Source organism: Protopterus annectens, chromosome 1.part2, assembly GCF_019279795.1.
Source record: "Protopterus annectens isolate FY-2018-M chromosome 1.part2, PAN1.0, whole genome shotgun sequence".
In the NCBI taxonomy this organism is placed as follows: Eukaryota; Metazoa; Chordata; order Ceratodontiformes; family Protopteridae; genus Protopterus; species Protopterus annectens.
Genome location: NC_056727.1, coordinates 450,095,836 through 450,123,515, shown reverse-complemented (window position 1 = coordinate 450,123,515; position 27,680 = coordinate 450,095,836). Strand labels below are relative to the sequence as shown.

Sequence of the window (27,680 nt, the reverse complement as noted above, 5' to 3'; positions counted from 1 at the left end):
GAACAGAGTTTGGAGTCAAGGAATTTTACAGAAAAACATCATCCACCATGTCCAACACAGGGGGAAATAGCCAGAGGTTTGTGCTGAAGCAAATCTAAAAATTCTCTGATCCTTTTCTTAGACTGAGGGTAGTCTTGAGTTTCCCATTTAAAATGCACCCTAAGAGTATTCAAAGTATTACCAAAAGAATAATCCTCTGGAGGAGAGGTAGAAGGAATGGATTCCTCTGCATCAGAATCCTCAAAAGGAGAAAAAAACCTGAGAAACTTCCTCTTCATCAGCAGAAATGCTGGAAGTTTCAGTACCTGAAAAAGATAAAGCTTCTGGGGAGAAAGCCCTGCCTCTTTTGGAAGGAGGAGGCTGTAAGACCCTAATAAGAGTCAAAAGATCATTAGCCATTTTAACAATCTGAGACTGAGGGGAATGAGAAGCAGATGGAGCCTGTTTTTTCACAGGCTTGCGACTAAAGGATTTACCTGAAAGTTGAAAGGACTTAGGAGGCTTGGCTACCGAGGAGTTCATTGGTATGTGCCTGCTGTCAGAATGCAGAAACGAGGCCTCGGAAACTGGAGCCTGCTTAGCCACAGGCTCAGAAGACAAAATGGAAGCTGGAGGCATGGAGGACTCTGAAATGGTCTCACCAGAGGCCCGTGGAGGTAAATCCACGGACTGCAGGGACTACAAAGGTATCTCACTTACTACCGCCAGACTGACGACCAACGTAATGTTGTTGGTAGATTTGTCCCTCTGAAGCCTGTCTCAGTCTCTGTCCTTATGCTTCTTAGGAACATCCGAAGCCTGAAGACCAGCAGACACCATACCAATGAACTTAGGCCAAACTCCAAAGTGCTTAGCTAAAAGCTTAATCCGATGAAGAATAGCACACAGATTAAAGGAAGCACAGAGATCACAGTTAGTGGTCAAGGACGAAACAAATACTGCAGTAAGAATGAAAATCTCTATGGGGAATCAGCTTTCCATAGGCAAGACAATTATTAACTTTTTCTGACATTCGTTAAGGCAAGAAAAAGAGGATCCCAACGGGGTACTTAGCTGCAGATGACTTCAACTTTCGCAGTTGGAAAACAAAAAGGTAAACGGCCGACCAGCACTTGTACAAAAAGGCTTCTGCTTTGGGCTCTGCGGCAAAGAGGACTGAGTAAGTGACGTTGGCTACCTCCTTTTGTATCAAGAATACTGACATCCTATACAACCGACGGCAGCCGATGTCATATCCCCTTTACCTTTGGTATTCGGGCCGATCGAGGGCTACCAGGGGCCAGATAACCCATTTTTTTGGAGTGCAACAGTGAAACACAATGAACATCAGAAGATTCATGACTAGTTATACTTACACTTTTCACAAGACCAGAGGAGAAAATATGAAAGGCAATCAAATGGAATGGTGATGCTTTTCATTAACTTTGTTGTTAGTTGCAGAAGAGAAAAATGAATGTGTAAACAATTCATTAATCAATTTTAGTATAATCAGTTCCACAGAATCTAAACAAGCTTAATCTGCAGATGACTTTGATACATCTAATTGTTTTTTTTTCCAGGTAAAAGGCTCAAAGGCAATTTTGCTATGAGGCAATAATGTACAGTAATGCAGCTGCAGCCAATTAAATGGCATCTAATTTGCAATTAACCCAGTTGTGGTTAGTTACAAGTTCTGGATTTTGTCTTGTTTTTTTTTCACTGCTGATAGATTTCCTATGGTTAGCTTGAATTCACTATAGCACCTTCTGCCTTATCTATTACAGATAATCAAATATGGCATAAAGCATTATTCTACGTAGGTTATGAAATGGAAATATACTAATTCAGGACATTATCTCAACATAAATAGAAGCTGTCATTTAAATACTACACTCTACAACTAACAGTACAAATCCTCTCTCACATTAGCTCAACAAAGGAAAATGAGACAGCATGGATGCACAGGATGTCCACACCTGGTTCAAGGCTCCAGAGAGCACCCCAGCACTACCAGGCTACAACTCATACCACAAGTTTTGGCCACTGAAACACAAAAGGAGGGGATGTATCCATATTCATCAAGGATACCTTCACCTCCAGGTTAGTGGCGCAGCATGATACCTCCGAGATCATCCATGTGCAACTAACATTGGGCAAATCTGCAATGCAAATTGTGGCCTGCTACAGATCACCCTCCATGACCCAGGGCCACCACTCTGCCTTTCTGGAGACACTGGAATACATGAAGGTCCTACCAAACACCCTGATTATTGGGCGATTTCAATTACCCTACCATTAACTGGGAAAATTACTCAAGTACAAACTCCCAGGCCCAGCGCTTTCTGGAATTCATCAACTCAAACACCCTGGATCAGCTGGTAAACTCCCCTTACCAGAGGTGAAAACATATTGGACCTGGTCATCACCAACATGGGCGACAGGTGTTCCACACCTGAGGTCAACCTGTCACTGGTTAGATCAGACCATAAACTAATCAACTCTGGATGTCCACACCTCACCACCACCCCCAACTAAGGAAACCACAGCAAAAAACTTTTCTAAAGCAAACTTCACCTTACTTAAGACAGAGGCGGTAAGTTTCACAGCCCCCACGCTAAAGGATAATGCTGCCCAAGATGCAGAAACCTTTACAAATGCACTCTATAAACACCTGCAAGGATGCATGGATCATGCCATCACTAACAAAACCAATACTCACTCCTCTAAGAGAAGGAACCAGTCTGGTGGACCCCTGTCATAAACAGGCCATACAATAGAAGGAGAAAACTAGTTCAGGAAAAAAGCAAATCCCAAGAAGGAAAGACATTCGTGATCAGTAACAGTAAGAAACTAAGGTCTCTCATGAAATCATCCTAGGCTAACTTCGAAAGAAAAATAGCCAAGGATTCAAAAGATAACCACAAAGCCTTCTTTAGCTATGTTAAGAATCTAAGTGGCAACTCGCAGATATGCACTAAGCTAGTGCAAAATAGCACAAAATATACTGAACCTACTGATATTGCCAACATCCTGGAAGACAGATTCAGTGGAAACCTCACCCCCAAAAGGGCCCACAACAATACCGGTAAAGTGTAGTGCCCTGGAAATCACAGATGCACAGGTGAAGACAGCCCTTTCAAAAGCCAAAAACACAGCATCAGTGGGGCCAGATGGTGTCCCAGGCTGTGTCTTGTACGAACTACAGAATGAACTAACCCTCCACCTAAACATGCTGTTCAACCTCAGCCTCTCCACAGGCTACGTGCCCACAGAATAGCGTACAGCAACGGTTATTCCGCTCCACAAAGGAGGGGCCACAACTGACCCTGGTAACTATCACCCCATAAGCCCGACTAGCCTGGTCTGGTCTGCAAGGCTATGGAGCACATTATCATGGAACTCATTAACAAAGACAGTGGGAACCTCCAAACACTTGACCTAACCCAGTTCGGCTTTGTTAAGGGCAGATCATGCCTACTAAACCTGGCTGACTTCTTTGAGACAGTCACCAAGGCCATAGACGAGGGAAAGGTGGTTCACACAACCTACCTTGACCTCGCCAAGGCTTTTGACACCATTCCCCACTCGGGTATTACAGAAAAACTCACTAGCCTGAACATAAACCCCTACGTCACAAGATGGGTTGCCAACTGGCTTACAGACAGAACTGACACGGTAAGAATAGCGGGCTCCAGGTCCGACTCTAAAACAGTCAGAAGTGGTGTCCCGCAATGCTCAGTCCTGGTACCCTCTACTGTTCAGCATATACTTCTCAGAAGTACAGACAAACACAGGAGGACTATGGCTAACCAAGTTCGCCGATGACTGCAAACTGGGAGCCATAATTGACTCTCCGGCTGACACGGACATCCTCCAAAAGGGCCTTACTGAGACGGACATCTGGTGTCAAATTCATGGCCTCAAGCTAAATGCCAAAAAATGCATAGTCATCCCATTTGGGAAAAATAAAACATCCACAAATTACCACATAGCTGGCAGCCCTCTTAATACAGAAGAAGTAATAAGAGATCGGGGGACCCAGGTAGATAGTAATCTCTCCTTTGACAATCATATTGCCAAAGTAGTTAGGAAATCCTTCTATGTGGCCCATCTAATTACTAAAGGGTTCGCATCTAGAAATAAAGAGGTTACGGTGCCCCTCTACTCATCACTCATCAGACCCATCATAGAATACAATGCCCCATTTGGGATGTACCTCACAAGACACTTCCAAAAGCTGGAAAGACCACAAAAGTACCTCACCAAGAGGATTACTGGCCTCAGACATATGTCCTATGCAGCCCGACTGAAAAAACTCCGGCTGTACTCAGTGGCATATCGCTTATTCAGAGGTGATCTCTGCCTGACTTACAAAGCCATGTCAATCTCAGAATTGATGGACATTATCCACCTAAAGAAATCCAAGTCATTACGAGCCACGTGCTCTTGTGAGCTAAACCTCGCCACAACAAATAGAACATGCTGGAGGGATAGATTCATGTCACAGAGACTCCCCATGCTTTGGAACAAAATTCCTAACTGCACTAGGCAGAGGCCCTCACTAACACTCTTCAAGAGAAACCTTGACGAGTGGATGGGTAACAGAAAATACACCCCTGGGATTACTTCATTGGCTCTGCTTGAAAGAGGCTCAGTTAATTAATCAATGGGGCGGTGAAAGCCGACACACTCTGGCTAGGCTTATAAATGCCCTCGGGCAGACAGCGTAGTACCTACCTATGACCAGCGTAGTACCTACCTATGAACCAGATCTTGTTAGAAGTAGTCTCTCACAGCACCACAGAAGTGATGCCGATTCTTTCCAGTGACTGGTCTCTCTTCAACCAATCATGTAAATTCTGAGTTCTCACGTGATCTAATTTTCTGTCCTGTGTACACAACTAACATGTTCTAACTGTTCTTAGGAGAAAGAAACACGCATCAGAGTATATTACTAATTACCAGACTCATCTGTAATTTAATTATCACGCTTTAACAATGTTAGTACATCCAGTCCAAAGAATACTAAGTTGTCTAATTCAATACAGTTTACGTCATTCTAACAGATCCCAATAATGAAGTGGTAGAACAATACAGTACTATAATACAAGCACTAATCATGTACTCAACACTAAGCTTTTTTTATTCATGCAATCATTACCTTACTTGCACTTCTTAAATAATTTTCAGTTTCCATGAACTTACATTTTCAGACACACAGGGTCCTCTGGTATTTAAGGATATGCATGGTCCAATTGCACCAGCAATCTTCACTTCCCTTGAGGTCTGTAATAAGAAAAAAAATGGAATGTTATTGAAAGCTGATAAAATACTTTGTAAAACTATTGATTTAAAGGAATATAAACAGAGGCTAGACCAAGATATAAAATGGTGGCTGCTTAAAAAAATGCAGGAAAATATTTTTGCATTAGGTAGCTTTTATTCCCCTGGTATTCTTCATTACCCTTAACCCGAATTCTCAAAAGCTGGGCTCAAATACAACTGTATCCTCTTCCTCCTACAGCAGAGAGCAGTAGAACAAAACAGGATCTCGACCACCACGAAAAATAGAAAATCACATTTATTTTGACAACAACAAAAGATGAGCGCTTTCGCGTACTCCATGTACGCTTCTTCAGATCTCAAGCAGAGAAGGACTCTCTATATAAGCAGCAGCAATGCTGTTCCTCTGCTGGTCAGAAGTAGATTGGCAACAAATTCAAAACTGCAGACACAGTCATTCTTCCATCTTCTTCTTCTTTCGGCTTTTCCCGGTTAGGGGTCTCCACAGCGGATCACCTGTCCACTCACGACTGGCAGTGGAGTTTTACAGTGTTGAGTTGCCAGCCCGACGCCCAACCTTCCACAGAAGGCACACACACGCACACACTCACACCTAGAGCCAATTTAGAGTGTCCAATCCACCTACAGCATGTCTTTAGGAGGAAAACGGAGCACCCAGAGGAAACCCACATGGCCACAGGGAGGACATGCAGACTCCGCAAAGAAAGCACCCCAGCCGAGGATCGAAACAGAGAACCTCTTGCTGTGAGGCAACAACGCTAACCGCTGCACCATCATGGCCACCCACAGTCATTCCTCCATCTACTGAAGCCAAATCCTCATTTTGGTAATTTCCAGCAAATGTACCACAAGGGAAAGAAGGAGTTTCTATATTAAGCACCACCTTCCGTCTGCCATAAGACACATTTAATTACAGCTATCCAAAGAAATATAACTGAAATATTTGTAGGGTGGAAGGTCTCAGTAACATCAGTAATAATCATCTTATATTTTAAACTTCAATTATTTCTGCAATGCGGTCCAAGACAAAGCACTCTGGTCCTCTGTACAGTATAGGCTAGATATAGAATTACAGAAGCTTCTCAAAAGGAAAATGGAGAAGTACATAAATGATGCAATAAAACCTCTATACAGTTGCAAGTTAACTATCGTGCAGCCAAGCTTTGAAAGTTGGCTAGTACTATAATGATAAAACTAATTACAGACTGGAAAGATCAGTGTAGCAAAAGCTTGGTAAAGAAATACAAAGAAGGTGAGAAAGAACATTTACTGTTCAGTACTAATATCAGACCGGAGTTCCGCTGTGGCGACCCCTAACCGGGAAAAGCCAAAAGACTCAACAACTAATATCAGTCAGCAGCAATTTCAACACTATTTTAACTTGTTGGGAAGGACTTCTGCCACTAATGCATACAGACTAGAACATCAGAATCAGGGAGCTACAGTGGCATGTTAGGGTTACCACCTGCCCCTCTTTACACAGGACTTCCCCCATTTGAGCAGTTGCGTCCAGTGGGGGGATAAAACATGAAAAATGTCAAATATCCTGAGATTTCAGGAAAAAAATATGTTCCAAGTTTCGTTTAATAGCAGCATAAAATAGTTACTTTGTATCTGAGACGCATAAATATTACATAAAGCAATATAAAAAATAAAAATTATACAACAATGAGTTTTTATTTTGGCAAAAAAGTGAAGTCCAGGCCTTTGCACTGATTGTGGACATGGTTTGTCCTGTGAAATCTCATGTTTCTAATAAAAAAAAATAATAATTTCGGGCATTTGAAAAGATGGCAACCTTGTGGCAGGTGCTGTAACAGGTATGAAAATTAGAAGTTATGTACATACCATAACGTTCCATGTTAGTTGCCTTCTTCTCACCTTCTTTCTTGCTGGATGGGTTCGGAGCTGATCATCGGCTCTGACTCGGCCACTCTAAAAGCTCGAGAGCTAGTTCCACCGGCTCGAGGCTCCCCTATATCCCACAATGCTAGGCGGTAACTCCTCAGATCTCATTTGAAGCTAAGGCCAGCAATAAAATTCCATAAGGAACAAAGAAGAAAACTCTTCTAGGTCTGTCCTGGCTAGGGGGAAGGAGGGTGGGATGCAAGAAAGAAGGCGAGAAGAAGACAACTAACATGGAACGTTATGGTATGTACATAACTTCTAAATGTTAAGTTGTCAATCTCGCCTTCATTCTTGCTGGATGGGACCGCGTCCCTAGCACCTTGTCCCGGGTGGCCTATCGGAACAGACTCTTGAGTACAGTGGAACCAAAGTTGGCTCGGTCTCTAGAGACCAAGTCCAACTTATAATGAGAAATGAAGGTATGAGGAGAAGCTCAAGTAGCTGCAGAACAAATCGAATCAATAGGCAGCCTATCTTGGAAAGCTACAGAAGTGGCTAAAGCTCTAGTTGAATGAGCCCTGGGTTTGGATGGCAACCGTTGGTGTCTTATCTCATACACTAGAGTAATCAATGAAGTGAGCCATCTAGAGAGAGAGACTTTAGAAACTGGAAGGCCCATTCTACCTTCTGCATAAGAAACAAACAGTTGGTCAGATTTCCTGAATTGTTTGGTCCTGTCTAAATAGTACCCAAGTTGACGATGAATATCCAAACAGTGTAACTTTTGTTCTGACCTATTAGAATAATTTGGGAAGAAAACAGGGAGCTCAACGGTTTGATTCAAATTTGCCAATGAACTACTTTGGGCAAAAAAGACGGGTTAGTACGCAAGGACACCCTGTCTTTATGAAATACTAGATAAGGGGGTCAACTACACAGAGCATGAAGTTCAGAGACTCTTCTAGCTGAGGTGATAGCTACTAAAAAGAGTGTCTTCCACGAAAGTAATTTTATAGAACATGAAGCCGCAGGTTCAAAGGGAGGAAGAATTAAGGATGCCAGAACCAAGTTGAGATCCCATTGAGGAGGAGGGTCTCTGATGGGTGGCGTGAGTAGAAAGATTCCCTTTAAAAAGGCCTTGCAGAGTTTGAGGGACATGATAGAGGACTCTGAGACTCCAATATGAAAGTTGGAGATAGCAGTCAATTGAACTCTAATGGTAGATGGGGACGAACCTGCATGGAAAAGTTTGGCTAGAAAGTCTAGAACTGTTTGAATAGAAGCAGTGAAAGGATCTATATTCTTTGACTGCGCCCAATGGGAAAAACGTTTCCATTTGCTATGATAAATCTTCCGAGTGGAAGATTTATGAGAGGCAATCAAGATATCTCTAACTGAGATATCAAGGGAAGCCTGGCTAAGGACGGAATTGGAGGAACCAAGCTGTGAGGTTCAGAGAAGGAAGGGAGTGGTGCAACTGACCCGACTGATGGGTCAAGAGGTCTGGAACTGGGTCCAGATGCCAAGGTTGTTCCAACAGATAACGGTGGAGAAAGGGGAACCAAATTTGTCGAGGCCAGTAAGGGGCAATGAGGATCATAGAAGCTTCCTGAGCGATGGCTTTCTGTATCAGCTGAGATATCAGTGGGAAGGGAGGAAAGGCATAGAGAAGTCCCCGGGGCCAAACGTGCACTAGAGCGTCTCTGCTGGGATGGCCTGGTTGAGGAAAGAGGGTGAAAAAATCGTCGCACTTGCTGTTTTGGGGAGTAGCGAAAAGGTCGCAGCAAGGCCTGCCCCACTTTCGAAAAACTTTCTCCAACACTGAATTGTTCAGAGACCACTTGTGAGGCATAAGAATAGCTCTGCTCAATTTGTCCGCAATCACATTGGACTTCCCGGGGATGTGCGTTGCTAACAGAAATCGCTGAGAAGAAATTGCCCATTGCCATAGTCTGAGTGCCTCTCGACATAGGGGGTAAGACCTGGTTCCGCCTTGTTTGTTGATGTACCACACTACAAACATGTTGTCTGTTTGGATTGCTATAGTTCCCTTGGGAAGAGAGTCTTGTAGGGCTTGCAACGCTAGAAGCACTGCTCTCATCTCTAGGACGTTTATGTGCAAGTGGCACTCGAATGGTTGCCACATGCCCTGGACTGTCCTGCCCTGGAAATGCCCCCCCCACCCGATCAGGGAGGCGTCCGTTGTGACTGTAGCAACCGGAGGGGGAGGGACAAAAGGTCTCCCTAGGAGGAGCTGAGGGGATGTGATCCACCAAGAGAGATGACTCTTGCACGATTGAGTTATCCGAATAGGATGGGACATTGGAAGGCTTTGGTAAGACCATTGTGTGAAGAGCATCCATTGCAAAATCCTCATGTGGAAGCGAGCTAATGGTAGGAGAGGGATGGCCGCCGCCATAATCCCCAAGACTTTCAGGATCTGTCTGGCTTTGACTTTGCTGTTCTGTAAAAGAAGAAAGACCTGTTTGTGAATGTCTGCTATCCTCTGCTCTGTGAGTCTGGCTGACATCTTGACTGTGTCTAGATTTGCGCCTATGAAAGTAATAACACGACAAGGCGACAAGACAGACTTTTCGTAGTTTACTGAGATGCCTAGTGCCTGACATGTGCGAAAGGTGTAGTCTCTGGCGAGGAGTAAAAGATGCCTGGTGAGGGCTGTAAGGAGCCAGTCGTCTAAATAAGGAAACACCTGGAATCCTTGACGTCTCAGATGAGAAGCTACCACTGCCATGCATTTGGTAAACACTCGGAGGGCTGTAGTGAGACCAAAGGGCAGGGCTCTGAATTGAAAATGACTGGTTCCCAGCCTGAAGCGGAGAAACCTCCTGGAGCGTCGATTCATCTTGATGTGATAGTACGCATCCTGGAGATCTATAGAGCACATCCAGCTGTCCCGCTCCAAAAGGGGGAGAATGGACTGCAGCGTGACCATCCGGAACTTTGTTGTTGCTGAGATCCAAAATGGGTCTCCAGTCCCCTGTTTTCTTTGGAACCAAAAATAATTTGTAGTAGGTTCCGGATCCTACTTGGTCTGCTGGCACTGGTTCAATGACTCTTTTTGCGAGCAGCTTTGAAATTTCGAATGCTGCTTGCTCCCTTTGACTGGGTGGAACGTCTGGAAGGGATTTTTTGGACAGCTTCGGAATGAAAAGAAAAGGGATTCTGTAGCCTTCGGAAATGATAGACTGTACCCACTTGTCTTGAGTTAGGGATAGCCAGGCTTTTGGGTACAGTGACAACCTTCCCCCGACTGCCTCCGAAGGTGGACAGTCGGGCAACACCTCAGGGATGCTGAAAGGGCTTGTTGGAAAAGGATTCTCGACTGCCCTGATTCTGCGGGCCCCCTCTGCCTCTGGGACGGCGTCTACCATTGTTGTTCCCCCCTCTGCCTCTAGAGGGGAATCGACTCTGTGCGTCAGGCAAGTCTCCTTGAAATTGTTTACGGAACCACATCTTTCCCCCCTTCTGACCTTTGGGGTAAGGTCTAGAAGGAGTAGAAAAACGGACTCCGACGGCAGAAAGAGTTTTGCCATCAGTCTCGCACCTAGTCAAGGTTTCCTTCACTTGAGGACCAAAGAGGGATGATCCATCAAAGGGGGAATTAGTGAAGGACGCCTTAAAGGGATCCGCAAAGTTACAAAGCCGCATCCAGGCGTGCCTACGCAAGGCTACACCTGTACCTGCCGCTCTACTTGATCCATCAGCCGCATATGAAAGGAGGCGCATGGAGGAGTTGGTTATAGAATTAAGGGTAGCCAGCTGAGAGTTCATCCTATCCTGAAAACCCGCAGCTGTTGGGTCCTTCAGCATTTCACTCGCTTCCTTGAGTAAGTCTCTCTGAAGTCGAGTAAAATGACACAGGTAATTCAGCGATCTCATTGTAAAGGTCGCTGACGAGAACATCCGCTTCCCGTACCTGTCCATCGACCTAGACTCCTTGTTAGGAGGATGAACAGGTACCGAAGGATCAGCTAACTCCTTCTTGGTAGCTGCAGCCACCACCATAGCATCAACAGAGACACCTTTGGTCAGAAATTCTTTATCCCTGGGGGCCGTGATGAACTTAGATGGTCTCCTGGGGGTGGGTTCCACTGAGTCAGGAGCTGCCCAAGCCTTCTTTGCCACCACTTGCATAAGGGGGCAAAGGGAGGGGACACCCAGGATGTGGAAGGGCGAGAGCCAAACGCCTCAAGGTACACTGATTCACCCTCTGAAGGGTTGAGGGCTGGCCAATTCCCCCTCTGTTTTAAGATTTCAAGGATGTCTGCAAAGGAGACATCTTCAGAGGGGAAACGAGGGGAACCTTCAGAATCCTCTAAATCAGTGTCAGAGGTGACAGACTCAGGGGAGTCAATGTGCTTCCTCTTACACTGCCTCTTCCTAGGTGGCTCTCCTACAGGGTCAGGAGAGGCCTCGGAAGAGGAGGAGATCCCCACAGGGGAAACTTGAGGAGCTGGCTCTCTACGGTCGGGGACAAGAGAGTGAGTAGAAATCACCGGAGGCACCATGGAGGGAAGGGCAGAAGGAGCCGACTGTGGATTGGAACCTGGTTCCAACACGCTCCTCATGACCTCAAAGGCACCCCTGTCAGGCAGAGCCAGAGGTCTCTGTTCCGAAAAACTGAAAACCTCCCGCGGCACCGACAGTGATGGTTCCGAGGCCGATGGAGTCGAACTCACCAGCGCCGAAGCACCGAGAGGGAGAGCGGGGTCGGACAAGGGTCCGATGCCACTCGCCCCCTCGGAGCCGACGAGGGAAGTCCGGCGCCGAGATTCTTCCAAGGAAGACATCAGAGCCGACAACGGAACCGAAGACAAAGGTATCGGTTCCGACGCCACCACAGTCTCGGGTCCGAACCGCCCCGACTCCGAACTCAAAAGAGTCAGAGGAGGAATATTTTGAGTGGAGGGGATAGTCTTCGACTGTTGAGTCGGACTTTGAAGCATTTGGGCTAGTGCCTCGGACTTAAGAAGTCGACTCACTACTCTCTGAAGGTCGTGGTCCGATAACCTGGAAGACCTAGAAGAGTGGGATCTATGGCTCCGTTCAGACAGCAAGGATGATGCTGGAGCCGAATGAACGGAGCCGATAGATGGAGAACGGGACCTCTTCTTAGTTGTCGGCTCCGACAACTTGATCGGAGCCGACTCAGTTATGTCTTCCTCAGCTCCAGCCGGAGCCAAGGACATCGTAGATACATGAATTCGAGATTCATCGGCTCCGGCCGGAGCCGATGTTCGAATGGACTTAGAGCCCCCAGAAGTCGGCTCAGAGGCTGGAGCCGAAGGTCTGGAGGACTTAGAGGGTCTCCCCGATGACTGAGTGGAGGGACCTTCAGGCTTTAATAAGCCTCTTAGAATTAATTTATTTTTTTGCTCCTGCAGGACTCTAGGGCTGAAGCCATGGCAAACAGCACATGAGTCCTGCAGGTGCAAAGGTCCCAGGCAGTAAACACAAGAGGTGTGACCGTCTGTCAGAGACATCTTCTGACAGCATGAGTCACACTTCTTGAAGCCTGAGACCTTTGATTCTTTGGACATGTCCAAAGAGAAGTAAAAGTGTAATCCCAAACACACACACACACCGATTACACCTCTAAAAATAAAACTTTAAATTTTAACTTATAAAGTTTTAAACTAAAATTTCCCTACAAAAACACAGACACTCCAACTACCAAGGGAGGGAGGGAGTGGGCCTAAAGCCCAAGGGAAAGGTAAACTAGTGAAAAAATAACTAAAAGGGGATTAAAAGTATTTAACTATTTAAACTTATAAAAGGGAGCTAACTTAAAGGGGGGTCTGACTGACTAAAACTGTCAAAAGATTCAACTAACCTGAGCCGGTTGAAAAAAGCACCTCGATCGCGTAGCGGCAAACGAGATCTGAGGAGTTACCGCCTAGCATTGTGGGATATAGGGGAGCCTCGAGCCGGTGGAACTAGCTCTCGAGCTTTTAGAGTGGCTGAGTCGGAGCCGAGGATCGGCTCCGAACCCATCCAGCAAGAATGAAGGCGAGATTGACAACTTAACATCATCTGGTTTTGAATCCTACATGAATATGAAAAATGTAATTCCAAGTAGAATTATTTTAGATGGGAGAATCCCACAAGCTACCTTCTTGCTAGGGGATTTGAATGTTGCACTCCATTCATTAATATGCTGAACTCCAAAGGGATTGCCACTGATAACAAATAAATAATAGGTGTTTGTACTTGGTAGACATCTGCACCCATCATAACATTCGCAACCAACTACATCACCTTGACAAGCTTAAGTTTAGAAAATCTATCATCCTGGCTAGTTTTACTATGGCAGAATCTATTAAGAGAGGAATAACAACTACAAGCAAGATCACTGACGTCTAGAAGTCAAGAATGAGAAAATGGAACTCTAATCATTGAGCCTACTGTTCATTATCATATCAACGGTAGTCTCAGGCTCTGCAGAAAAAGAAAGCTTGGCTTGTGCATGGCCATCACATTTCTACATGACGAAAACAGGAAAAAGACAGACTGTAATGCCTTGACTAGACACGTTACAGCATTTCCAAGCCACATGTTTAAGTATATGGCCATAGATGGAATTAATACAAACCCTAGGGGTGATCCATGGGGTTAATATTTAGAGAAAAAAGAACTATTATGGCAGTTAGAATTGGTACAGGGCCAGGCTTGAACGAATACTTTGGGGAGTGCCTGTCACAATTTGGGTTTGAAAAATAAAGCAAACAGCTGATCAGACTTCCTGAAAGGTCTAGTGCGGCATAAGTAAAAAATACAACTGGTGATGAACATTTAACAAATGTAAGGTATATTCACCCTTGTTAGAGAAACTTGTGAAAAAAAAAGTACAGTTTTGTACCTACCATAAATGTAGATGTTCGAGTGTATACACTGCTGCAGTTATTACACTTGGGTTATCCTGCTGTCAGGCGGTTCCCCAGCTGGCCTGAGTTCCAAAGTCTTGGTCCGGCGTCGGTTGCTGTCGCCTCCTCCCAGTCGTCAGTGTGACAGGGGTATATAAGATGCAGCCAACGCCATTTTCTTCAGTTTTTCTTGCCCCAGATGTCAGGTGCCTCCAAATAGGTAGACAATTCCAATTGCAAATAAAACATACATAAGAAAAGCAAAAAACAACTTACAGCTACCAGCAAATACTCCCCATAGGTAGTAAGGGTAGAAGACATAGGTACGTACCAGCAAGTAAGAGAGGAAGGAGGGATGGTAACCTGGACTGCAGCAGTGTATACACTCGAACATCTACATTTATGGTAGGTACAAAAAGTACAGTTTTGTACCTACCATAAATGTAGATGTCCCGATAGGTATGCATCTGCAGTCATCACATATGGGCTGTCCTGCATCAGGCAGCCCTTCGGTCGGCCGGATTCCAAAGTCTGGGTCCGGCGTCGGCTGATGTCGCCCCTTCCCCGACATCACAAAGCCTGGGGTATAAAAGCATCAGCCGACGCCATCTTCCTCAGTTTTTCTTGCCCCAGATGCCAGGTGCCCTTTAGGAAGGCTAAATTTGGAAAAAAGCAGTAAAGAATCCAAACATTTGCAAATATATATATATATATATATAAACAAATACACCATAATAGATCCCCCAGCTAGCTAATAGAGAGGTAAGCACCCTAGGAGTACCACAGAGGGGAAGGAGGGAGGGTAAACCTGACTGCAGATGCATACCATCAGACATCTACATTTATGGTAGGTACAAAAAGTACAGTTTTGTACCTACCATAAATGTAGATGTCCGAACTGGATAGCATCTGCAGTCATAACAAGTGGGTTGTCCTGTCGTCAGGCAGCCCTGCAGTCGGCCGGATTCCAAAGTCCGGGTCCGGCTTCGGCTGATGTCGCACTCCACCCGACGTCATCTCTGTTGGTCTTCGGGTATAAAAGCATCAGCCGACGCCATTTTCCTCAGTGTTTCTTGCCCCAGATGCCAGTAGCCCTCTTGCAGGCTAAAATTTGGATAGATGCCAATGTTTCCAAATAGATAGAGGTAAACACAAAAATAAGCATATATGTACATATATACAAACAAATACACCATAAAAGACTCCCCCCCAACAGCTAGCTATTAGGAGGGTAAACACCCTAGGAGTACCACAGAGGGAAGGCGGAGGGTAATCCTGACTGCAGATGCTATCCAGTTCGGACATCTACATTTATGGTAGGTACAAAACTGTACTATGTCCTTCATGGATGCATCTGCAGTCATAACAAGTGGGTAGAATACCATAGCCAACTAGGGAGGAGGATAAAAGTAGATTATGGTGTGTTTAGGATCCCTTGCAGTACAGCAGTGGCAAATCCTGCTCGGGATCTGGAATATAGAGGCAAATTATAATGCTTGGCAAATGTATGCACGGAGGTCCAAGTAGCCGCCTCAATAATGTCTTTGGTTGCCACTCCTCGTAAGAAGGCTGTGGTAGTGGCTGTTGCCCTTGTAGAATGAGGTCTTATGTTCTGTGGAATTGGTTTTCCATGGAAGGAGTAACAGTATCGTATGCAATTTCCTATCCATTTGGAGATTGTCTGTTTGGAAATAGCTTTTCCTTCCCTTCCTGTTGCATAGGCTACAAAAGTTGGTCAGTCTTTCTGCTATTTTTGTTCTGTCCAAGTAGTAGCGTAGCTGTCTATGTACATCCAAGGTATGCAGTATTCTTTCCCTCTGTTTTGTGGGTTGGGAAAGAAGGTAGGTAGGTGGATTGCCTGGTTTAAAGATACTCTGGATACCACCTTGGGCATAAATGTAGGATTAGTCCTCATGGACACTCTATCTTGGTGGAAGATTAGGAAGGGTTGCACTGCCATTAAGGCCTGTAGTTCTGAAACCCTCCTTGCTGAAGTAATTGCCAGTAGGAAAGCAGTTTTCCATGACAGGTGTTGTAGGTCTGCTGTTGCTGCTGGTTCAAAGGGTGATAGTGTCAACTTTTCTAGCACAAAGTTTAAATCCCAAGCTGGTAATGGTGGTTTCCTTGGAGGTTTTACATTCTTGATTCCTCTGAGGAACTGCCTGAGCAAAGGTGCGAAAAACAGGTGGATCAAAGCTGTATTCTGCTGAAATAGCTGATGCATGTATCTTGATGGAGGAGTAGGACAGGCCTGAATGAAGAAGTTCGCCAGATACTCCAGAATGTTAGGCATATCTATGTTTGACACATCTTTTCCTCTTTCCGTACTCCAAATGACAAACCTTTTCCATTTTCCAGCATAGTTCCTTCTTGTTGAAGGTCTGCGTGCTTCAAGAATAATGTCTTTAACTCTTTGGGAAAGTTCTGGATTAGCTGCTGCTATGTGATGTTCCATGCAGTCAGTTGCAGCGTTTTAGGTTTGGATGTATGATGCTGTAGTTGTTCTGAGTTAACATCAAAGGCATCAGGGTATTGGCCACATATTGTTCCGAGACATGCTCTTCAGTAGTGGGTACCAGTGTTGTCTTGGCCAGTTTGGAGCTATCAGGATTATCCTTGGACGTTCTTCCTTGATTTTTAGTAGTACCTTGTGTATCAAAGGAAGAGGTGGGAATGCATATGCTGTTAGGCCTTTCCAGTTGAAGGAGAGTGAGTCCACTTTCCATGCTAGTGGGTGGAATGTCCTTGTGCAGAATTTTTGAGCTGGTGATTGAGAGGTGATGCGAATAGGTCTATCTGTGGCATTCCCCATTTCTTTGAGATGGTCTTGAAGATGTCCGGGTGCAGCTTCCATTCGTGGGCATCCGGTGGTTCTGCTTAATATGTCTACTAGAGTATTGTCTTTCCCGGTACAAATATTGCCTGTAACTGAATGTTGTAGCTGAGTGCCAGGGTCCACAGCTCCAAGGTCATTCTGCATAGGGGTATGAATGAGTGCCTCCCTGTTTGTTGATGTACCACATGACTGTGGTGTTGTCTGTCCTTATCATCAACTGGCCCTCTTTGAGGAATGGTTTGAACTTTTGGATTGCCAGTTTTACTGCCAGCATTTCTTTTAGATTGATGTGTAGGTGAAGTTGATCCTGTGTCCACAATCCTTGCACGCATTTGTCCAGCATGTGGGCCCCCATCCTAGGTCTGAAGCGTCTGTTGTGATGGTCTGGCTTGGTTGACATCTGCGAAAGGGTAGGCCTGGGTTTGACTGGCATGCCTGAGCCCACCATAGGAACTCCTGTTTTAAGCATGGAATTAGTGGGATTTCTGTTTCTAGACTGTGTCTGTGTTGGGACCATAAATTCTTTAGGTACCACTGTAGTTTCCTCATATGTAGTCTGGCAAATGGGACCAAGATTATGCATGATGCCATGAAGCCCAAGGCCTGCAGAACTTTTCTTGCTGTTAACTTGTTCAGTTTTGTTAGTGCCAAGAAGTAAAGAGGAAGTTCTTTTTGTTTTTCTGTAGTCAGGAATGCCATTTGTTGTACTGTGTCCAATTCCGCGCCCAAGAATGTCCTTGTTTGGGATGGTATCAGCCTTGACTTTTGTAAATTGACTGTGTATCCCAGTCCTTGTAGCAAGTAAATGACCCTTTGTAAATCTGTTGTCAGCTTGCTTTTGTTGTCCCCTTGTAGTAGGCAGTCGTCCAGGTATGGGTAAATTTGAATTCCTGTAGTCTGCAATGGGCGATTACTGATGCCAGGCATTTTGTGAATACTCTGGGCAGTAGATAAGCCAAAGGGCAATGCTGAGAATTGATAGTGCTCTGATCCTGCAAGAAATCTGAGGTATCTTCTGCAGATTGGTCGAATGGGGACGTGCAGGTATGCCTCCTTGAGATCTAGAGTTACCAGCCAAGACTCCTTGCCCAGCATGGGAAGAAGTTGCTGTAGGGTCAGCATTTTGAATTTTGGGACAATGATGTATGTATTTAAGGTGGACAGGTCGAGAATTGGTCTCCAACTTTTTCCTTTCTTGGAACTAGGAATAGTCTGGAATAGAACCCTTTCCTTGTTCTGCTGTTGGCACTCTTTCCACAGCTCTCATGTTTGCTAACTCCATTATCTGGCGTAGAGCCTCTGTTTTTTGATTTGGAGGTAGATTTGGCATTCCTCTTTGACTGGTAGAGTGTGGAAGTGAAACCGTAACCTTGATCTATGGTTTGTAAAATCCACTTGTCTTTTGTTATGTAGTGCCAGTTCTTTGAAAATAAGGTTAACTTTCCGCCTAGAGGAACTGCTATTTGTTCCCTGGTAGGCGGAGTTAGGATTAAGTCACTGTGGTTGTGCTGATGTAGTGGCAGTGGCTGTGTCTGTGCCTCTGTTGTTACCTTGCCACTGTCGCCCTCTGTAGGCCCCTCCTCTGGATTGGTTTCTGCCTCTGGAACGCCTATTCCTGCCCCTTTGAAATTTTGTGGAGTCAGGAAAGGACCAATTTTTGGCAGGCCAGTTCCTGCTAAACCTTGGGGGTTGAACCTGCAAGAAATCTTTGACAGTTTGAACAGATTTTGCCTTTTCTTCCATTTTCTTCATAACCTGCTGGGCAGGTGTACCAAACAAACTTGTCTTGTCCATAGGAGCATCTAGCAACTTAGCTTTAACATGATCCGGTAAAGCTTGTTCCTTTAGCCATGCATGCCTTCTTATCACTGTGCCTGCCATGGCTGATCTAAATGAAGCCTCCAGTGCATCATAGCCACATTTTAAGGAATGGTTGCTAACTTGTTGTATGTTATTTACCATCTCTGATACATATTTCTTATCAAGAGATTCATCAGTGGTTAGTTTTTTAGTTAACTGATCAAGCATAAACTCTTGGTATTGTATCATGTGAAACTGACAGTTTAAAGCTCTAGCTGAGAGAGTAGCTGAAGTGTAGACCTTTTTACCCCATCTGTCTAATGACCTTGCTTCCCTTTCAGAAGGAATAGGGTTTTTAGCTGTGGTCGCGGCTACTGCCTTGGGACCCTGGGATATAGTTTCTGGGTCTGCAAGAGGGGCCTTGTAAAGGTGGTGATGAGTATCTGGCACCCTGTAAAATCTGTCTGGTTTGGCAGGGGCTGGGGGTAAAGAGTCTGGAGCGGAGCAAACATCATTAAAAGCATCATCCACCACAGAGAGAACAGGAGGTATAGCCAAGGGCCTGTGCTGTGGGAGGTGCAGAAAGGTCCTAAGTCTTTTCTGGAGTCTGAAAAATCCTGTTGCTGCCATTGGAACTGTTCTCGCATGGCATGCAAGGTTTCCCAAAGGAGAATTCTTCTGGTGGGGAAGCAGCTGGAATGGATTCTTCAGCATCAGAATCTTCAAAATTGGAGAAGGGAGCCTCTGGCTGGTCAGTTATGTCTGATTCATCAGCAGAATCATCAGAAGACACTGGCTCAGGGGCTCTGCCGTGGGTCTCTTCTCTGGGGCTGAGAGGCCCTGTCTGGGTGAGATTGAGATCCTCTAATTAAAGAAATTAAATCTTCTGCCAAAGAAAGCATTTGAGAACTAGAAGAGGGCCTGGATGTGGGGGTTTAACAGGCACTGATTTAGTAGTCTTGGCTGCTTTAGCCCTGGCGAAGGCCTTAATGGACATGGCTGCTGGAGGCCTAGCAGCACCACGTGCTGGGGTAGAGACATCCAAGGGGATGGTGTCTGATAAGTCAACCACCGTAGTGGGTACAATTTCTGAGGTCGATTCAAGAGTTGTAGCAGGGGCCTCAGTTGTAAGAATAGGTTCAGCTGTACTTTGATCAGTTTTCTCGGTTTCGCCGGAATCCGAGACACTCGCGGTTTGCTTTACCGTGGTTTCGCCGAAACCGCGGACCGCGAGTGTCGGTCTTTATCTTTGCGCTTTTGGTAGATTGGGTAGTCGGTGGATCCGTCGGCATAATGTACGCAAAATCAGTACCGAAAAACTGTTCTGCAAACTCCGACCGACGCCTAAGCGTTCGTCGGTTGAAAGAGGCACAGGCCGAACAGGCTGCTACGTCGTGGGCTGGGCCTAAACAAGGCAGACAGTAAGAGTGGAAATCTTTATGAGGTATTTGTTTCCCACAGGTTAAACAATTGTTAACTTTTTCTGACATCGGCTGAGGCAAGAAAGAGTCCCCAACGGGGTACTTAGCTTTAGAAGTCTTCAAAGTAGTATTCGGTAGAAGTAATCTCTGGATCCGACCGACCGGCACTTGCGAACAGCTTCTGCTTCGGCGCGGCAAGAAAGACTGAGGAAAATGGCGTCGGCTGATGCTTTATACCCAAGACCAACAGAGATGACGTCGGGTGGAGTGCGACATCAGCCGAAGCCGGACCCGGACTTTGGAATCCGGCCGACTGCAGGGCTGCCTGACGACAGGACAACCCACTTGTTATGACTGCAGATGCATCCATGAAGGACATCTGTACTATGTCCTTCAAGGATGCATCTGCAGTCATCACATATGGGTAGAATACCATAGCCAATCTGGGGGTGGAGGTACTAGGAAAAGGATGGTGTAGCTAAGATACCCTGCAGGACAGCCGTAGCAAAGCCTGCTCTGGATCTGGAATATAAAGGTAAATTGTAATGCTTGGCAAATGTATGCATGGAGCTCCATGTGGCAGCTTCTAAAACGTCTTTTGTAGCCACCCCTCTTAAGAATGCTGTGGAGGTGGCTGTTGCTCTCGTAGAATGAGGTCTAATGTTAGCTGGTACAATCTTTCCATGAAATGAGTAACAAAAGCGGATGCAATTTCCTATCCATTTTGAAATTGTCTGTTTGGAAATTGCTTTTCCTTGAGTACCAGCAGCATATGCTACCAGCAGCTGGTCAGTTTTTCTGAAACCTTTAGTTCTGTCCAAGTAGTAGCGCAACTGTCGGTGAATGTCCAGGGTGTGCAGCAGTTTCTCCCCTTTGTTTTGTGGATTTGGGAAGAAGGTAGGCAAGGTAGGCAGTTTAAAGAAAGAGTTTATGAACACACATATGCTATACAAAATAAAAAAGTTGAGAATGCTTTATTTAAACATATTTTAAGTAACTCGGGCCATAATTTTAAATTTATGGCACTGGACCAGATCCAGACAAATCTCAGAGGTGGCCCATATAACTTACTTCTAGAAGAGCGAGAACTAACTTGGCAATGGCGTATAAATGCTTTTGTTTATCCAGGTTTGAACGACCATTGCAATATTAGTTGCTTATTAAAATTAAGGAGTCTGAATAGGAAATAACAAATATAAATACAGTTACTTTCCAGAACCATTTTTTAATACAGAATTTTTTAATACAGTATAATTTGTATTGAAGTTTCAATTTGTATATAGATGAATATCATACATACATTTATATTTATTTATTTATATATTTATTTCTATGTATTTTCCTAGTTTTCACTTGTATTTTCAGTTAACTTTAAAATATTGTATTAATTATTTATGAGATTATTTCAAGGTGTATATTATATATTTCATATTCTTATTTGAGAAGCACAATAAGACTTTTAACAAATAATTAATATATATACATATATATATATATACTTCTACATTTCTATACACCTTTATACAACATTTTTATATACATGTGTATACACACATTTTTCGTACAATATTAAATACATATAAATCATTCACTTATATATATTCCATAACAATAACTTTTTTGACATGCTACATATATTTAGTACAGGTTGTGTTCTGCTTTATTTTTCTTTTATTGTATACAATTTTAAGACTTGCATGAAATGTTTATTTTTATTTTTACTGACAATTTACTTTGCAAGCCTGTATTTTAGTATTTCATACCTTTTCTAACATTGTTTTTTATATCCTTAGGCTTGGATTAATTATTTGCGGGTTGAGTGATTTAATTAGGTGTTTTTAGTAATTCAACATATACATATATACATATTTTTAAATAGTGTATACCCACACACACACACTTTAATACATATTGTATGGCTGCTTCAAGTTATTTATTTATTATTCTTTTATACTGTAGCTTTAAATTGTTAATTGGCACTTAATGATAGTATTGTTAGTGACGTGAGTGTATATATAAATATTTAATTAAATCAAGTGTTGATTGTCTGAGGAAGTTGCTCAAACATTGAGCGACGAAAAGCGCTTTACGTTTACTTGAATAAATTGTGTGTGTTTAAGTCTTCTGTGACACGTTGGATCTTTTTTCGTGAATTCAGTTTGTTCTAAGTACCCAGTTTGTCTCTTGCAGGCAAGTGAATAGTTTGATTCAATGAAACCCTGGATACCACCTTTGGCATAAAAGTAGGATTAGTTCTTAATGAAACTCTATCCTGATGGAAAATAATAAATGGCTGAACTGCCATCAGAGCCTGCAATTCCGAAACTCTTCTTGCTGAGGTTATTGCCAGAAGGAAAGCAGTCTTCCATGAGAGGTACTGTAGATCTGCAGATGCTGCTGGTTCAAATGGAGGCAGTGTTAGTTTTTCCAACACGTAGTTAAGGTCCCAAGCAGGTAGAGGAGGTTTCCTAGGAGGTTTGATGTTTTTGATTCCCCTTAGAAACTGTCTTAGGAGAGGATGAGAAAAGACAGGAGGATCAGTATTGTACTCTGCTGAAATTGCTGAAGCATGAATCTTAATAGAAGAGTAAGACAGTCCATTGTGGAACATTTCTGCCAAATATTCCAGGATATGTGCCATGTTCATCATTGTCGCATCTAGGCCCTTTGTGGTGTTCCAGATGAGAAATCTTTTCCATTTTGCTGAATATGCCTTCCTTGTGGAAGGGCAGAGAGCTTCCAGAATAATATTCTTTACTCTCTGGGATAGCTTTTCCTGAGGAGGAGTCAAGGTATTCTCCACGCTGTTAGTTGCAATGTTTTCAGGTTGGAATGTAGAGTTTTGTAGCTGTGCTGTGTCAGTAGAAGTGACCATAGAGGTAGGGGCCATGGCTTCGTACGTGACAAGCTCCTTAGCAGTGGGTACCAGTGCTGTCTTGGCCAGTCCGGAGCTATCAGGATCACTTTTGGCTGCTCTGCCCTGATCTTCAGTAACACCTTGGTCATTAATGGAATAGGAGGAAATGCATACACTGTCAGATTTCTCCAGCTGAAAGAGAGGGCGTCCACTTTCCATGCTTGTGGGTGGTATGTCCTTGAGCAGAATTTCTTTAGTTGATGATTGTGGGGGGATGCAAATAGATCTATGTCCGGGCTCCCCCAAGATTGTGTTATCTGTTGGAAAATGTCTGTGTGCAGCATCCATTCGTGTGCATCCATGATATTTCTGCTTAGGCTGTCCGCCAGTATATTGTCCTTCCCTGGTACAAACTGAGCTTGTAGCTGTATATTGAGTTTCAAGGAAAGATCCCATAGATTCATTGCCAGTCTGCACAGAGGGTAAGAATGGGTACCTCCTTGCTTGTTTATGTACCACATAACTGTGGTGTTGTCTGTCCTTATTAGTAGATGGCCTTGATGCAGAAAGAGTTTGAAGGCCGCGATTGCATGTATCACTGCTAGCATTTCTTTTTGATTTATGTGCATGCGCAGCTCCTTTCGTGACCACTGTCCTTGGATACCTCTGCCCTCCATGTGTGCTCCCCAACCTAGGTCTGATTTGGGAGGTTTTTGGCTTTGTGAAGGGCAGCCCTCTGTTGGACTGGCTGGCCTGAGCCCACCACAGAAATTCCTTGTGAAGGCATGGGATGAGTGGGATTAAAGTTTCCAAACTGTGACTGTGCTGAGTCCATAAACTCCTTAGGTACCACTGTAGCTTTCTCATATGTAGCCTTGCTTGTGGAATCAAAAGAATACAGGATGCCATGTAACCCAGGGCCTGCAGGATTTTCCTTGCAGTCAGCTGAGTTTGTCTTGTCAGATTCTTGAAGTAATCCGGTAGTTGACTTTGTTTTTCTTCTGTGAGATAAGCCATTTGGGTGGTTGTATCTAGATCCGCACCCAGAAAGGTTATTCTTTGGGATGGAACAAGTCTTGATTTGTGCATGTTGACTGTATATCCCAAGGCCTGTAGAAGATTGATGGCATAATTTAAGTCCTTTATCAGAGTTTGTTGGTTGTCCACTTGTATAAGGCAGTCGTCCAGATATGGGTAGATTTGACTGCCCTGGAGTCTGCAGTGTGCTACTACTGATGCCAGGCATTTCGTGAATACTCTGAAGCAGTAGATAAGCCAAAGGGCAATGCTGAGAATTGATAATGCTCTGACCCTGCAAGAAATCTGAGGTATCTTCTGCAACTTTGTCTGATAGGGACATGCAGGTATGCCTCCTTGAGGTCTAGAGTAACCAGCCAAGACCCCTTGCCCAGCATGGGAAGGAGTTGCTGTAGAGTCAGCATTTTGAATTTTGGCACAATGAGATAAGTATTCAGTACGGACAAGTCAAGAATAGGTCTCCATTGATGCTCTTTTCTTGGAACAAGGAATAGTCTGGAGTAAAATCCTTGGCCTTGTTCTGAAATAGGAACTTTTTCTATGGCTTTCATTTGTAGTAAGTCTGAGATTTGTTTCAAAGCCTCTGTCCTTTGATTTGGTGGCAGACCTGGAATGCCTTTTCTTTTTGGCAATGTGTGGAAATGGAACCTGTATCCATTGTCTATTATTTGGAGTGTCCATTTGTCTCTTGTAATGTTGTGCCAATTTCTTGAGAATAAAGAAAGCTTTTCGCCCAAAGGTGCTTCTAATTGAGCCCTGGTTGGCGGAGTCAAAGCAGAGTCATTGAGTTTGTCCTTGTGCAGCAGTTGCAGATCCTGAACTGCCCATCTGGATTGGAGGTTGCCATTGACGGCCTCTGTAGGAGCCCCTAGCTTGGCCTCTACCTCTGGCACGCCAGTTTCTGCCCCTTTGAAATCTTTCTGTGTCCGGAAAGGACCAATTCTTGGAAGGCCAGTTTCTGCTGAATCTAGGTGGTTGGACTTGAAGAAAATCCTTAATTATTTGTACAGATTTTGCCTTTTCCTCAAATTTCTTTAGGACGTCTTGAGCAGTGGAACCAAATAACTTCTGCTTTTCCAGTGGAGCATCCAAAAGCTTAGCTTTAACATGTTCTGGCAGGGATTGTTCCTTCAGTCAAGCATGCCTGCGTATGACAACACCTGTCATTGCTGACCTACATGAAGCTTCCAATGCATCATAACCACACTGCAAGAAATGGTTGCTAACCTGCTGGGAATTATGTACCAGATCCTGAAGGGATTTACGGTCAAGGGGTTCAGAAGAAGACAATTTCTTATGCATTTCTTCCAACAAATACTCTTGATACTGTATCATGTGAAATTGACAATTTAATGCCCTCATAGCAAGAGTGGCAGAAGTATACACTTTTTTACCCCATCTCTCTAATGCCCTGGATTCCTTTGCAGAGGGGAGTGGGTTCTTAGTAGTAACAGCTGCAACCCCTTTAGGGCCCTGTGAAATAGTTTCAGGGTCAGCAGAGTGGGCCTTATAAAGAAAATTATGTGTGTCCGGGACCCTGTAATACCTATCAGGCTTAACAGGGGCCGGAGGCAGAGTGTCAGGGGTCATACTAGAGTCAGAATATACATCATCAATCACATTTAAAACAGGAGGAATAGCCAAAGGTCTATGCTGAGGTAAATGAAGAAAAGTTCTTAGTCTTTTCCTGGAATCAGAATATTCCTGGCCCTGCCATTTGAAATGCTCTCTCATAGTGTGAAGGGTCTCCCCAAAGGAAAGCTCTTCAGGAGGAGAGGCTGAGGGAATAGATTCCTCTGCATCCGAATCCTCATAGGCCGAATAAGCCTCCTCCTGGTAGTCTGAGTGATCCCAGCCAACAGAGGCCTCCTCTGAGGAAAGGGGATTAGGGGAATCCATCCTGGGCCTTTTGTCTAGAGGGGGTTGGGAGCCCCTGTCCGGATGAGGCTGAGAGCCCCTAATTAAGGAGATCAGGTCCTCTGCTAAAGTTAAAATCTGTGAACTAGAAGAAGGTCCCTGAGGAATTACTCTGGGAGGCATGGCTTTAGTGTGTTTTGCAGCTTTAGCCCTGGTGAAGGCCTTAATAGATATGGATGCAGGAGGCCTGGCTGCACCATGTGCTGGTGTAGCTTTATCTAAAGGTATGGTGTTGGAAGATTCCAATACAACAGTTTCGGAAGGCAATTCTGTAACCGACTCGGTAGGAGCCTCCGGGACCGAGGCTGTCGGTTGTATTATTTCAGGGTTCGGAAGTTCCAAGGACTCTGTATCAGCCGAGACCGAGACACTCGCGGTAGGCCTAGCCGAGGTTTCAGCCAAAACCGCGGCCCGCGTGTGTCGGACCTTGTCTTTCCGCTTCGTAATTAAATGCGATGTTGGGGTTTCCGACGGCATTTTGTAAGCAAAACTATCCCCAAAAAACTCTTCTGCGAACTTCGACCGACGTCTAAGTGTGCGTCGGTTGAAGGAAGCGCAGGCAGAGCCGGCCGAGACGTCGTGGTCTGGGCCTAAGCAAGGAAGACAATAAGAGTGGAAATCCTTATGAGGTGTTTGTTTCCCACAAGTTAAACAATTATTAACTTTTTCTGACATCGGCTGAGGCAAGAAAGAGTCCTCAACGGGGTACTTAGCTTTTGAAGTCTTCGGATAGCGAAATTACAGGAGCTGGCCGACCGGCATCTGCGAACTGCTTCTGCTTCGGGCACCACGCGGCAAGAAAGACTGAGGAAGATGGCGTCGGCTGACGCTTTTATACCCCAGGCGTTGTGACGTCGGGGAAGGGGCGACATCAGCCGACGCCGGACCCAAACTTTGGAATCTGGCCGACCGAAGGGCTGCCTGAGGCAGGACAACCCATATGTGATGACTGCAGATGCATCCTTGAAGGACATCAGTACTATGTTCATCATGTTACACTGCTGCAGTCATTACACTTGGGTAGAATCCCAAAGCTGAGGTAGGGTGGCTATAAGGCCCTGCAGTACTGCAGTGGCGAAGCCAGCTCTGGATTTAAAGTATAGAGGCAGACGGTAATGCTTGGTGAAGGTATGTACAGAACTCCAAGTTGCTGCTTCCAAAATATCCTTGATAGGTACTCCCCTGAGGTAGGCAGTTGAAGTGGCTGTTGCCCTGGTGGAGTGAGATCTAATGCTGCTAGGTACAGGTTTTCCATGGTATGTGAGGCAGAAACGTATACAATGTCCTATCCATTTTGAAATAGTCTGTTTTGAAATGGCTTTTCCCTGTGCTCCTGCAGCATATGCTACCAATATTTTCTGAAAGCTTTGGTTTTGTCCAAGTAGAAGCGTGACTGCCTGTGAATGTCCGAAGAGTGCAGTAGTCTCTCCCCTTTATTCTGTGGTTTAGGATAAAAAGTTGGCAGGTAAATAGCTTGGTTTAGAGCCACACTGGATACCACCTTTGGCATAAACGTAGGGTTAGCTATTAAAGACACCCTGTCCTGGTGGAAAATGAGGGAAGTTTCCACTGCCATTAGTGCATGTAATTCTGAAACTCTTTGTGCTGATGTTATTGCCAGGAGCAGAGCCATTTTCCAAGATATATATTTTAATTCTGCTGTGTTAGCTGGCTCAAAAGGAGGTAAAGTTAGTTTTTCTAAAACAAAGTTGAGGTCCCAAGTTGGAGTAGGTGCTCTACGGGGCAGTCTTATGTTTTTATCCCCCCCCCCGAGGTACTGTTTTAACAGAGGATTA

At 44.6% G+C, this 27,680-nt stretch overlaps 1 protein-coding gene across 2 annotated transcripts in view; it reads right to left on the bottom strand.

Annotated features, from left to right (window-relative positions):
• Positions 1-27,680, bottom strand: part of SEC23B (SEC23 homolog B, COPII coat complex component) — an 836,569-nt gene that overhangs the window by 425,483 nt on the left and 383,406 nt on the right. For both annotated transcript variants that reach the window (XM_044056987.1, XM_044056989.1), the window contains one exon: positions 5,185-5,265. In XM_044056987.1, the coding sequence (XP_043912922.1) occupies positions 5,185-5,265 (81 nt within the window). The remainder of the gene's footprint in view (positions 1-5,184; positions 5,266-27,680) is intronic.